This window comes from Chlorocebus sabaeus, chromosome 25 (assembly GCF_047675955.1).
Source record: "Chlorocebus sabaeus isolate Y175 chromosome 25, mChlSab1.0.hap1, whole genome shotgun sequence".
NCBI lineage: Eukaryota > Metazoa > Chordata > Mammalia > Primates > Cercopithecidae > Chlorocebus > Chlorocebus sabaeus.
In genome coordinates, this window is record NC_132928.1 from 55,053,129 (window position 1) to 55,067,029 (window position 13,901).

The window sequence follows — 13,901 nt, forward strand, 5'->3', positions numbered from 1 at the left end:
AAAACAAATACCTACGGATTATCTATTTAAGACTGTGTTACCAATTCTTACAGTATGTCATCACATATGAAATAATAGCTTTTGATATAAATATTTTATTAACTACAAGAAGGAAAGGGGCAAAAAGAAAACACAGGCATGCAGGAAATAAAAGTTTATTTAAAAATTTCCTTTGTAAAATAATTCTTGACAAAGATGAGTTAGTGGAAAGAATAAATATCCTGAGGCACACTACAATATTGCTTCCAATAGGTTATTCTGAAAAGCAATTTTACTGTTAAAGGATGTTACCATTTACTTCCCTGAATATCATGATGCTATGATTACAACCTATGTTTTGAAAAGTTTTCCAACTTCCTTAAACAGCTGTAGAGTACAGGTTTAAGGGGAGAAAAAGTAGTAACTATGATGTTCTTATTAATATTAATGAACATTATGACCTTTCAAACACTGATTTTAAGTCACAGTTGACAAGTGATGGGAAGGCTAATAAATTTACTTATCTTTTCTGTAGCATAAACTGCTAGTTTTCTTAACTGACATTAGAAATTCATGTATCTTCAAGATAAAATTTGGATCTAGGTTCCAGAAAACCCATGGACAATGTTCCAATGCCATGGGTGCCACCATTCAGGCAGACAACTTTAGAAAGTCACCATCCCAGTGAACTGAAGGGCAGAGATACCACTCTATGAAAAGTGGTTGAGAAATCACATTTAGGTGGTTATGATTAAGCACATTAATTTTATTCCCTTTTCTATAATGAACACTATAGAACCAATCTAGTATGAAATTAATCTCTTTCTGCAAAAATTGTGAAGCAATAATAAATATTTGCAAGCTCATACTATATATAATTCAAAAACTGCTAAAATGTCATATCCCCACTTTCCTATTTTTATGAAATACCATGAAATACTAAACTCAGCTCAGTACATAAAAAGTCTATGAATATTTATCAAAACTTTTAGCATTAGCTTATTTTAATATTCTAGAACTCAAAGATGTGAATTTGGTTTATACTTTCAAAGAGCATTGCCCTATAAAATAGCGGAGTTGGAACTGTTCACTATACCAATTTTGATAATCAGGTAGAGTTTTTGGTACAAATGACCAAATATGCTTTGTGAATATTGTGATCACACCATGTTGACTTTGAATAAAGTTTTAGCTCCAAGTTCCAAATTCTTCCTTTAAGATACATTTAGAAATGCATTTTACAAATTTGTAAGTAAAACAAGTCGGAGAATTAACATATTATAGATCAGATCCTGTAGCTCTTATGTATTCAGGATTTGGAAACGTATTCTGCAAGCGTGGCAAGTCACTGAACCCTTCTTTATCAAAGTACAGTACAAATGATTAAAACTCTTACATGCTTACAAATGCCCTGTGACCTTCAGGTATTATGCAAGTACTAACTAAAGCCATTGAAGAGCAAAAGACCAGCCTTGCCTGCATATATAACTGTTACTGTTTTAGTAGGCTGAAAAGTAACATTTTTATGCTTTATATAGCTTATACATTGCATCTTTTTAAATCTTATGTTTAAATTTAAACTTCTAATTCCTAGTGTGAATAAAATCATTAGACTTTCCCTTTAAGAAAGAGGAATCTGGCAGGACTCAGTGGCTCATGCCTGTAATCTCAGCACTTTGGGAGGCTGAGTTTGAGACCAGCCTGGCCAGCGTGGTGAAACCCCATTTCTACTAAAAATACAAAAAATTAGCTGGGCATGGTAGTGTGTGCCTGTAGTCCCAGCTACCCGGGAGGCTGAGGCAGGAGAATTGCTTGAACCGGCAGGTGGAGGTTGCAGTGAGTCGAGATTGTGCCACTGCACTCCAGCCTAGGTGACAGAGTGAGACTCCATCTCAAAAAAAGAAAAAAGACCAGACCAGACCAGAAGAGAAAAGAAAAAAGAAAAAGAAAAAGAAAGAGGAATCTTTAAACAACTCAATAACAACAGAAAAATCAACTAGCCCCATTAAAAAGCGGGCAAAGGACATAAACAGACGTTTTTCAAAAGAAGATATACAAATGGCCAATAAGCATATGAAAAAATGTTCAACATCACTAATTATCAAATAAATGCAAATTAAAACCATAACATGATATTATCTTATGACAGTCAGAATGACTATTATTAAAAAGTCAAAAAATAACAGATGTTAGTGAGGATGTAGAGAAAAAGGTCCACACTGCTGGTGGGAATGTAAATTAGTACAACCTCTATGAAAAACAGTATGGAGATTTCTCAAAGAATTAAAAATACAACTACCATTTGATCCAGTAATCCCACTATTGGGTATCTATCTGAAGGAAAAGAAATCATTGTATAAAAAAGATACGTGCACTTGTATGCTTATCACAGCACTATTTATAATAGCAAAGATACGAAATCAGCGTAAGTGTCCATCAGTGGATGATTAGATAAAGAAAACATAGTATATACATACAATGTAGTATTATTCAGCCATAAAAGAGTAAAATCGGTCAGACGTGGTGGCTCAAGCCTGTAATCCCAGCACTTTGGGAGGCCGAGGCGGGCGGATCACGAGGTCAGGAGATCGAGATCGAGACCATCCTGGCTAACATCATGAAACCCCGACTCTACTAAAAAAATACAAAAAAATCAGCTGGGTATGGTGGTGGGTGCCTGTAGTCCCAGCTACTTGGGAAGCTGAGGCAGGAGAATGGCGTGAACCTGGGAGGCAGAGCTTGCAGTGAGCTGAGATCGCACCATTGCACTCCAGCCGGGGCAACAGAGCAAGACTCCATTTCAAAAAAAAAAAAAAAGTAAAATCATGTCATTAGCAGCAACGTGGATGGAACTGGAGGCCATTATCTTAAGTAAAACAACTCAGAAAGTCAAATACTGCCAAATAATGTGTATACATGGACACAGAATTTGTAATAATAGACATTGGAGACTCACAAGGGACAGTGAGAAGGGGATAGGGGATAACAAATTAGTCAACAGGTACAATGTGCATTATTCAGGTGATGGTTACACTAAAAGCCCAGACTTAACCACTACACAACATATCCATGTAGCAAAACATCACTTGTACCCCTTAAATTTATACAAAAAAAAATTTTTTTAAAGGAAAGATGCTTACCTTAAGAAGCACAGTAGGTACAAAACTGTCTAGAGTATATATTAAGCTTATAATCACGTAGATAAGCTTATATTTTTGATTAGTTCTGCTTTTTAAGATAGCTGTATTTTATATACATTTATACTGTCATTGAAAATATACACTTCTTATCTGGCAAATTCCCCATTACTGCTAAGATTGTCAAACATTTTGACGAGCAATATTAGCTATATACATGCATAATACTGTTTATTTCTTTAAAAGAGTAAAGTAAATAAAGATAGCCACCTAAGGAACTAAATGCAATAAAATACACAAATATAAACACCTAAGAAATTTTACAAACTAATTTTTGAAATATTCTACTGTATAAAAATATAATTATGTGACATAATAGCTTTAGTTTATCATTTGTCTCATCATTTGGCAGCAGTCCCAAACAGGATAAACAGAAAGATATCTGATGAATTGAGAAATTAGTTATTATAAAAATCTTATTTATATTCACTCTTGGAGTATAATTCATTAATATTAAAAAACGCCCAATTCCAAATTCATTTATTTAACCTTAAAGGCACTGTATACTGGTAAAACATTATTACACAGATATAGAATTATTATGAATTTCATTATGCAAATTTAATCGCCCATTTTACTTTGCAGGAATTATATATGCCTTAATATTTTCATTCCTCAGAAATAATAAAATTACAATTAAAATAGTTTTTACTGAAAATTCAAATACAACTTTTTGGTCAGTGAGTATTTATGGCTTAATGTCACAGGCAAAAACAAAAGGAAGAAAATTGTAACCATTTTTAGTAGAAGCTACTTTCTATCTTGGCTTAGTGAAAGATGGGAGTCACTCTACCTCACAAAGCAGTAAGTCAATGATGTGGAACACCATGCAGAGTGGGAACTTGGCAGTAAAAAGAGTGAGAAACCACTGGGATGCATACATATGAGCTTCCAGGTTCAGATCACAAAAATGGCTATGCAGGTCCGGTAGCTGTTCCTAAAAGTCAAAGTGGAAAATTTAGGAAGAGGAGCAATGAGAAGCTTGCAGTAGAACAATGAAGTTCCTGACACAACTACAGCTTTCTGTGATCGCTGTAACTGTATTCTAGTATTGGTTGTCTTTTATATAACTGCGCAGAAGTGAAGACAGCAGATGAGAATTAGGGATATAACAGATAATTGAGGAAAATAAAAAGAGACTTAAGAAAGACTATCTCTTGCTTACTTGACTGTTCTTGTTTCTTGCAAAACGCTCATTCTATAAGAGCATCTGTAGTCTAATGAGTATCTTGACTCCAGGGTCAAGTCATAGCATCCCCATTCAGGGTTTATTTATTTATTTATTTATTTTTTAGATAAGAGTCTTGCTCTGTCATCCAGGTTGGAGTACAGTGGCATGATCCTGGTTCACTGCAACCTCTGCCTCCCAGGTTCAAGTCACTGTCCTGCCTCAGACTTCTGAGTAGCTGAGATTACAGGCACCCTCCACCAAGCCTGGTTATTTTTTGTATTTTTTACTAGATATAGGGTTTCACCATATTAGCCTGGCTGGTCTCGAACTCCTGACCTCAAGTGATCTGCCCGCTTTGGCCTCCCAAAGTGCTGGGATTACAGGTGTGAGCCCCTGTGCCTGGACCAGGGTTCAATTCTTAACTAGCTAGAAAAGCAATATATCTTCTCTTTGGAAATCATCTAATGCCAACATTATCTGGGGTCTATGATGTTTCAGTATATTTTTTGAACACTTAGAAATTTCCAAAGTATGACAAACTATTTAGAAATCTGTCTTCAACATATTAAAAATGGCAAAGCAAAGAAAGTGTGCAAGGGTATAATTTATAAAATTGGATATCTCCTAAAAATGCCTTTATGGTAAATTTATTTTTTCCCAATTTAAACAAGCAAATGGTTTTCAAAAGCATGAACAGCAAGGTACAAAGTATTAGCATAGTTATTACCATAACTGAAAGACAAAGGCAAAGTCATGTAATAGCCCACCTCCATTTTGTTTTCATAAATAGACCACAAAAAGAAGAATAAAAAAACAAAATAAACCATTTATTGAACTACATGCTCTCTTTGAAAAATAGCGAAATGTGCCCATTAAGTACTTCAAATGGAATGAATGTCCAAATGCTCATTCAGTTAACTGAAAAAAAAAGTGCTAATAGAAAAATGTGGTTGAGATTCTTCATAGTACCACAAATTTGTTCTTTATTAGGTATATTTACTTGATTCTCAAAGCCCTTAGGAATACCGACCTTTGAAAATATATGAACTTTTTTGTAAATAAAAGGCAAAAAGTGAATAATCCCAAATATTTACTTGGTAAAATTAAATCGTTAAAAAGGAGCTTACTGCTTTTAATATCCATACTTACCAGATTCTTCTACACAGTCTTTTTCCTCCTTAATGCCCATTTGTCATTGTACTTATGGCTTGTTTTACATCCCTCCCTCCTTTTATTTCTTTTCAATTTTAAAGTCTTCTACCCTCCTACATTCCCTTCTCCGAATAAATTTTTCCTTTAACCTCACTGCAAATTCATCTTCTACTGCCCTGTTCTTCTAATCTTTCAGTCTCCTATTTGCTTCATTTCCCTCTTTAGACACCTGCAGATCCCCTGGCAGTTCATATCAATGAGTTCCTACTAGCATCTTCTGCTCTCACATTCTACTAACCTCCTTCCTCAACCATTTTACCCTTCCCCAAGATGGAATCAATCCATCCATGTACTTCCTTCACATTTCTCTTGGATTCCCAACACCCCTTTTAGACAAAGTCACATAAACATGCCACATAGACCCATTATAAATTTAAGATTATCAACTTCGGGTGGAACTCCAAAGTTAGTTAAAAATTCCTTTTGTCAGCTCTGGTCAATCACTTTGCCTGTGGTCACAATCTTTTTTACTATGTAATATTTGGTATATATAAAAGGATGTATGTTTCTCACACACATTTGTAAATACGTATTATAAAGCACAACAACATTGAAATTAGGAATTATATTTAAAAAATTTTAAATATATCCCTACAGTATTTCCGATATGTTTTATTGTCTTATGAATATCCTTCCAGCTTTTCCAAGTGTTCTATGTAGACCCAAATAAGGAAGTCGTGCTAATTAGTATGGAGAAAGCTCTTAGGTATTTCAATTTTTACTCTGTAAATATCTTCATTCCTCTACAAACAATACTTGGCAATCTCTCAACGATTAAACTCATTAGATTCTCACTTCAAAGTATGTTCTATTTGAACATTTAAAATGCGAGATATTTTTAAAATAGTAAAATGGCTAAATAAACATATTATGATAGACCAATGCAGATGCTGGTCTGAAACTAAATCCATTTACATTTTCTATAATATTCCATTAAACTTCTATAATTCATTATTGCTTACCAACCCTATTAGGCTTTTTCTATGACTCAACAAATCCCTGAGTGATAAAAGTTCCTAATTTTTATTTACCTGCATTAGTCTCTCCAACTGGTAGAATTTGCAATGAAGATCTTCAAAGTTGTTTTTGTAGAGGTCTCTCAAACCATAGTCGTACATGATTTTCACCAAAACACAGAATGCTTGTTCCTCTGGCATCTACAGAAAAACATATACATATACAACATAAATAAGTGGCATTTTGCCAGAATGTCAGAGAAGTTCCCTCATGTTATTAGTCCTCTGCATAAGTAGCTGAAGTCCTGGAGCAAATGAAGTCCTTCAGAGCCAGTCTTTGGCAGAATGACATGACCTCCTTACTTGAGATGAATTATCCTCTTTTGTTAATTTTAATCACATTGTCATTCATTCATTAGGCCATCTTTAAAAATAGGCAATACACTCATGATTAAAAAAACCAAAGCACACTTTGGGAGGCCAAGGCAGCTGGATCACTTAAACCCAGGAGCTCCAAACCAGCCTGACCAACATGGCAAAACCCTGTCTTTACAAAAAATAAAAAAATCAGCCAGGTGTGGCAACATGAGCGTGTAGTCCCAGCTACTTGGGAGAATGAGGTGCGATGATCGCTTGAGCCTGGGAGGCGGAGGTTGCAGTGAGTGAAATCACGTCACTGCATTACAGCATGGGCGACAGAGTGAGACCCTGTCTCAAAAAAAAAAAAAAAGAAATTAAAACAATGTAAAAGGATCTAAAGGTAAAAGTCTCACTCCTCCCTATCATTATACATATACTAATATCTGGTACCTACATCCCTCAACCTCTTTTGCATAACCTCGTATCTACTCTTAATAATTTCTCCTGTATTCTGCCACTGATTATCTATGCAAATAAAATCATTACATTTCTAATTTTATTTTGTCCCATCCTACATAAAAGATAATATTCTATATACATTGTTATACATCTTGATATTTCTTTAACAATATAAGTTGGAAATCTTTCTATCTCAGTATATAACGAGTTGTCTCTTTTCTTAAAAGCAATTACACAGTATTCCATTATATAGAATATATAGTACTATAGTTCATTTAACCAGTTTCCTATTGATACTTGAGATGTTCCTAATTTTTTAATCATAAAAAGCTTCAATAAACTTTGTATATGCATCATTTTGTACATATGCAAAAATGGGGTGGGGTAGAGCACATTCCCAAAAGGGGGAATGCTGGGTGAAAAAATAAATGCATTTTTAATTTTGGTAAATAGTGTGAGGCTCTCTTCCCTGAGTTTTCTTGATGCTGCTACTTTCTGTAAAATACAGTTTCAGGGAAATGGTCAGTAAACTCTAACATATTAGTTTTTTAAGAGGTATTTTTATCTGAATAGGGAATAAAGTCTGAAGTCAAAGGAACAAACCTCTAAACAGTGGTATCGACAGGTGAAAGAATATGGAAAAGGACATATCTAATATTCTAGAAATTACACCAAACATACAGAAAAAGTTGTACTTACTCCCCGTCCTAGGATGTAACTATTATATAAACATCTACTTTAAATATTACTTCCTTGAAAATTTACATTTGGTTGATTATGGTATTTCACACATTTGTCAGACTAACTTCATACTTCAATAACTGAATCAGGTAGAGTTCCATTTATCCACTTAGAAATGCAGTTGTTTATTTAAAAGTTTATACAAATCAGCCACTTCTATTTTCCAATTATAAACCATAAAACACCCAAATTTGTTAAATAACATCTCCAAAAGTTAAATAAATACACTACAGTGTTTTCATTTTGATTCTTTAAACATTTGCTTATTTTCTTTTTATCCATGAGTTGCTTGAGACCTTTTCAAAATTTCTGGCCACTGACCTCAGCTATTCAAGTTAGCAACTATTTTTCAGCTTCCATTTGGTTATTTAGGATACAATTACATTGTATTCTTTACTCCTTTGTCATCAAAACCTCAAGTGACACTAACTTGAACATATATGGCCAAGAATACTTCTCTTAACAAGTTGTAAGCCTCCTCATCTTCCTCTCAGATCTCTACTCAAATGTCTATACAAAACAGCTGCATGTAAAATAACTGTAGCCAGGCTCACGCCTGTAATCCCAGCACTTTGGGAGGCCAAGGCAGGTGGATCACCTGAGGTCAGGAGTTCGAGACCAGCCTGGCCAACATGAGGAAACCCCTCTCTACTAAAAATGCAAAATAGCTGGGCATGGTGGTGCGTACGTGTAATCCCAGGTACTGGGGAAGCTGAGGCAGAAGAATTGCTTGAATCCGGGAGGTGGAGGTTGCAGTGAGCTGAGATCGCACCACTGCACTCCAACCTGGAGTTTTGAGACTCTGCTGAAAAGAGGAAAAAAAAAAAAAAAAAGATAACTATAGCCAGTCCTAGAGACACTAATTCACTTAGGTCTTTCTCTTTCTAAGTAAATGACAATTAGTTGAATGTCTTACCATCTGGTATCTTATAAAGGGAATATGTTTTTATTTCTTTGAATGTGGTAAAATCATCAGGGCAAATAAAAGGTTTATGTGCCTTTTGGCATTCATACATATAGTCACTGAACAGACGAGGTGCAGGCACTGTTCTAGGCTTTAGGGATACAGAGATAAAGGTACAATGCCTCCCTAGGGGAAGAGTAAACAGGCAACTCAGCTTGAGTTTCACAAGGATGCAGAAGTCCTGGACTAGGGAATGTTGGGTGTTGGAAGTAAACGTAAACATCAGAGACAATTTTGGAGGAGGCAGAGCTAGATGGCCAAATAGCAATCATCCTTCAGCAATCATCCTCCCTCAAGAACACCAAATTGAACAACTATCCATGCAAGAAACACCTTCATAAAAAACAAAAATTCAGGTGACTGATCACAGTACCTGGCTTTAACATGATATCAAGGAAAAAGGCACTGAAGAGGGTAGAAAAAACAGTCTTACATTGTCTACACCACACCTATCCTATACCCCCAGCATGTGTAGAGAAAGAATCCATGCACTTGGGAAAAGGAGAGTGCAGGGACTTTGCATTGGTACTCAGTGCTGCCCTGTCACAGCAGAACACAACACAGGGCAGAATTTAGCAGGCACCCAAGAAGGAAGGATTTAGACTGGCCCCGGTCAGAGGGGAAGCCCCCTGGCAGACTAAAGTGCCCTGGTGTCCTGAACAAATTGAAAAGCGGTCTAGGCCATAAGTATTACAATCTTTCGGCAAGTCTTGCTGCTGTGCTTGGCTTGAAGCCAGTGAACTTGGGGTACATACGATCCAGTGAAACACCAACTGGGGTAGCCAAGGGATCAAATAGAAACAACAACAAAAAAGCAAGCATGGCTATACATACACCCCTTCCCCAATTCCAGGCAGGGCAGCTTGAGAGATACCCCTTTTCTGCTTGTGGAAAAGAAAGGAAAGAGTAAAGAGGACTTTGTCTTGCAACTTGAGTACCAGTTCAGCCATAGTAACATGAAGCAGAGTCCTGAATCCCCTGAGTCCAGACCCTAGCTCCTGAACAGGATTTCTAGATCCATCCTGGGCCAGAAGGAAGCCTGCTACCCTGAATGTAAAGACCCTGGGGCCTTGAATAAACACCAGCAGTAACCAGGCAGTCATCACTAGGTACCATGCTGGCTTCAGGTGTGACCAAGTGCAGTAGCAGCCATAGTAGCCAGTCCCAGCTGTGGTGGCTAGTCCTTGTGTCACCCTGCTCCTCAACTCCAGGAAGCCCAGCATGAGGAGAAAAAAACTCCATTTATTTGGGGGAAAGTGAGAGAAGAGAAACAGAGATTCTAGGAATGATGGAATTCTCTCAGATCTTACCCAAACCCACCAAGGCTCAATCTTTGCGAGTCTGCAAAAATTGCAGCATTATTTGGCTTGGCTCATCCCCTAATGCAGATATGACTTTAGTGACTAAAGACTTAGATCACAACACTTAATTCCCTTTAAAAAGCCTTCTCAAGAAGGATGGGTATAAATAAGTCCAGACTATGAAGATTAAATACCTTAACTTTTCAATGCCCAAATATCGATGAACATCCACAAGCATCAAGAATACCCAGGAAAACATGACCTCATCAAAGGAACTAAACAAGGTACCAGGGACCAATCCTGGAGTGAGAGATATGTGACATTTAAGAGAATTCAGAATAGCTACTTTGAGGAAGCTCAATGACTTCAGGACAATACAGAGAAAAAAATTCAGAATCCTATCAGATAAAGTTAACAAAGAGACCAAAATAATAAAAAATAATTAAGCAGAAATTCTGAAGCTAAAAAATTCAACTGACAAACTTAAAGATATATCAGAGTCTCTGAACAGCAGATGATCAAGCAGAAGAATTAGTGAGCTTGAAGACAGGCTATCTGAAAACATATAGAGAAAAAACAACAACAAAAAGAATATAAAGACATTAGGCATGCCTGCAAGATCTAGAAAACAGCTTCAAAAGGGAAAATCTATGAATTACTGACCATAAAGAGGAGGTAGGGGAAGAGATCAGAGTAGAATACTAGAAAATAAATGGACTGGAGTTGAAAAGTGATGCATAACAGTAGAGCTGCAGCACACCGTTATATACCATTTTTATCATACAGATAAAACAGACAATGTAAATAATTTCAAGAGCACAGACAACAATAAAAAGTGGTAACATACTAAGAAGTGATGAATTTTGAATACTTATTACTTTTGTTTTTAACATGAGTTATTTAACTGTAAATTTTTATCATTTAATTTTTAACAATGGCTGTGCTTAACAACTGGTTCACAGAATTCCTGAGAATTTAACAATTGGCCCTCAAAAGTTGGTATGATCTGGCTGTACATAGCACTGATATGACCATGATAAAGAGTTAGGAGTGTATTCTAAGTGCAGTGGGAAATCAGTGAAGACTTTACAGCAGCGGATCTGATTTTTATTTTTAGTAAGGTCACGCAGCTGCTACCAATTCCTCATTAGTTCTCAATACTGAGGGACAACTACACTTTGGTTTAGTGAGAATCTATCACTTTTCTTTTGTATAAAGGTATAATCTACAAGAATCTATATTCAATCATTCCCCTCAAAGTTTTGCCCAGAAACAGATCATGAATATACAAAAGGCGTTGCAGGGGAAAAACATGATTTTGGAATTATACCAATAGATGTTAATTTCAGGTAAGGTTTTAATTACTTGCTGGGTGACCTTGAGCAGGTAACCTTTTTTAATGCCTAAGATTTTTTTACTTCTAAAAAATTAGAAATAATGATACCTATGTCATAGGGATACTACAAGTATTAAATGAAATATATTTAAGAGACATATGCATATTGTTGGCAATCACTAAATGTAAATTTCTCTTCTCTTTCCTTCCTTACAGACAGACTCTGTCTTATACACCGACAATTACCAAAGTGCTTTATACAAGGATATTCAAAAGAATAAACAGATGATAGGTAAAATTTTTACTCTAAGATCTTTCTGTTAAAACGATTTGCTGGAATTTAAGTTCTTAACATGAAGTAGCAAAAAAATGTGCTGCTTTTCATATAAATGACAGCATTTCTTGTGTATCAATAGGAAGAACGTCCCCCTCTTCCCCCCCCATGCTTTTTATGACTCAAATAGTGACAAGCTGCACTTTCAAGGTTCTCCACATAGTTTTGTATACAAGCTCAGAGGGGATAACTGGGTTGGGGTATACTCTATAGCACAGCTCTGCCTTTAAAATATTACTGATCTTTTAAAACTGATCATAAGTGGCACTTTGTTATTTCTCTTTAACCTGAGGAGACTCTTGCTTTCTCTGAATCCCAAAATTTTGTTGTATACCATTATAGTTATTTGTGCGCTTCTAACCTCTAAACACTACTGTAATGTTGTACTCCCCGCTCCACAACTCTTAGCATAAAACCTCCAATAAATATCAAGTGTTAAATATTTCTTTAAGATAAACTAGCTAAATTCTGAATACATCTGCCTTTTTAATGAAGTCATGCCACACAAGTAGGGCAATCTGTTGGTAACTGCCAACAAAAATGTAGAAGGAAAGTATTGGTGTGAAGGCTAGAAGCAAGGGGCAGCCAAATGCAACTATATTCGAACTTAATTTCTTATAATTCTATTCCAAATGCTAAATATGAAAAGCTTTTATATTATCTATATTTTGTATTGACTATTCAGCTTATCCCTCAATCGGCATAAAGAAAATCAACCGAGATGTGAGATACAATGCTAGGTTGTACTATCAAACTTCACCTTAGTACATGCAGTTCCTCCACTAGGTAGTATGGTGGTACCTACCTACTTAAAATAAAAAGCACTGAAATGACTAACTTATTACAATGATTAATGCTTCATAGAATAAGTTAATCCAATTTATCCAATTTATGCAATTTGTCTAAAGTTACAATAAAAATAAATAATTGAACAACACATCTTTAAATAAAATATTAAGATGTTGGAATATGGTGGGTCTCTAAGACTGAATATCCATTTTTGCTGTGTACAGAAACTTTATTAACAGTGTTATTTCATTAAGGAAAAGAGGGGATAAACATTAAAATATTATAATTTAAGATATCAAAGTATCATCCATGGCTTTATGAAATACAAAACAAAATACCTGACTCACATGCATAATTGAGAATTGAGTGATGTAATCACTGCTTGGTAATAAATGTTGATAATGATCTGACACTTGTACTAATTGTGATGACCACTGAATGGAGACTATCTCCAAGCCCTCACTACTTCTCTCCACAATAAACTATAAAACAAAGCAGTGCTAAGTATTTCAAGTCTTTAAGATGCACCTGAAATCATTTACATCAAGGTATTGTTTGAAGTAAAATTGTATTTTGATAATTTAAAGGGATTCCCATAGTTAGTGTAAAACTAAATTTCCTACTTCACATGATGTGTTTCACATCTTTTTGGAATCTACCTTTCTCTATGAAGAAGATGAACACTCTACTGATATTCCAAATTTTCTTCAACAATGATGAATGGGTCCAGCATGGTGGCTCACGCCTGTAGTCCCAGCACTTTGGGAGGCTGTGTGTGATCACTTGAGGTCAGGAGTTTGAGACCAGACTGGCCCACATGGTGAAACATCATCTCTACTAAAAATACAAAAATTAGCCGAGCATGATGGCATGTGCCTGTAATCCCAGCTACTTGGGAGGCTGAAGCAGGAGAATTCCTTGAACTCAGGAGAAGAGGCTACGGTGAGCCAACATCTCACCACTGCACTCCTGCCTGGGTCATAGAGCGAGATGGTGTCTCAAAAAAAAAAAAAAAAAGAAAGAAAGAAAAAAGAAAAAAAGATGAATGCTAGTGACTATTTTGAAACTCAAGGTTATCTATCATGTCTTCATTTTTTGTTTA

At 35.7% G+C, this 13,901-nt stretch overlaps 1 protein-coding gene across 5 annotated transcripts in view; it reads right to left on the bottom strand.

Moving 5' to 3' along the window:
- The window catches only part of RABGAP1L (RAB GTPase activating protein 1 like), a 795,491-nt gene that overhangs the window by 293,132 nt on the left and 488,458 nt on the right, over positions 1–13,901 (bottom strand). For all 5 annotated transcript variants that reach the window (XM_037986171.2, XM_073011765.1, XM_073011766.1 and 2 more), the window contains 2 exons: positions 6,591–6,716; positions 3,970–4,113 (listed from right to left, as the gene is read on the bottom strand). In XM_037986171.2, the coding sequence (XP_037842099.1) occupies positions 3,970–4,113; positions 6,591–6,716 (270 nt within the window). The remainder of the gene's footprint in view (positions 1–3,969; positions 4,114–6,590; positions 6,717–13,901) is intronic.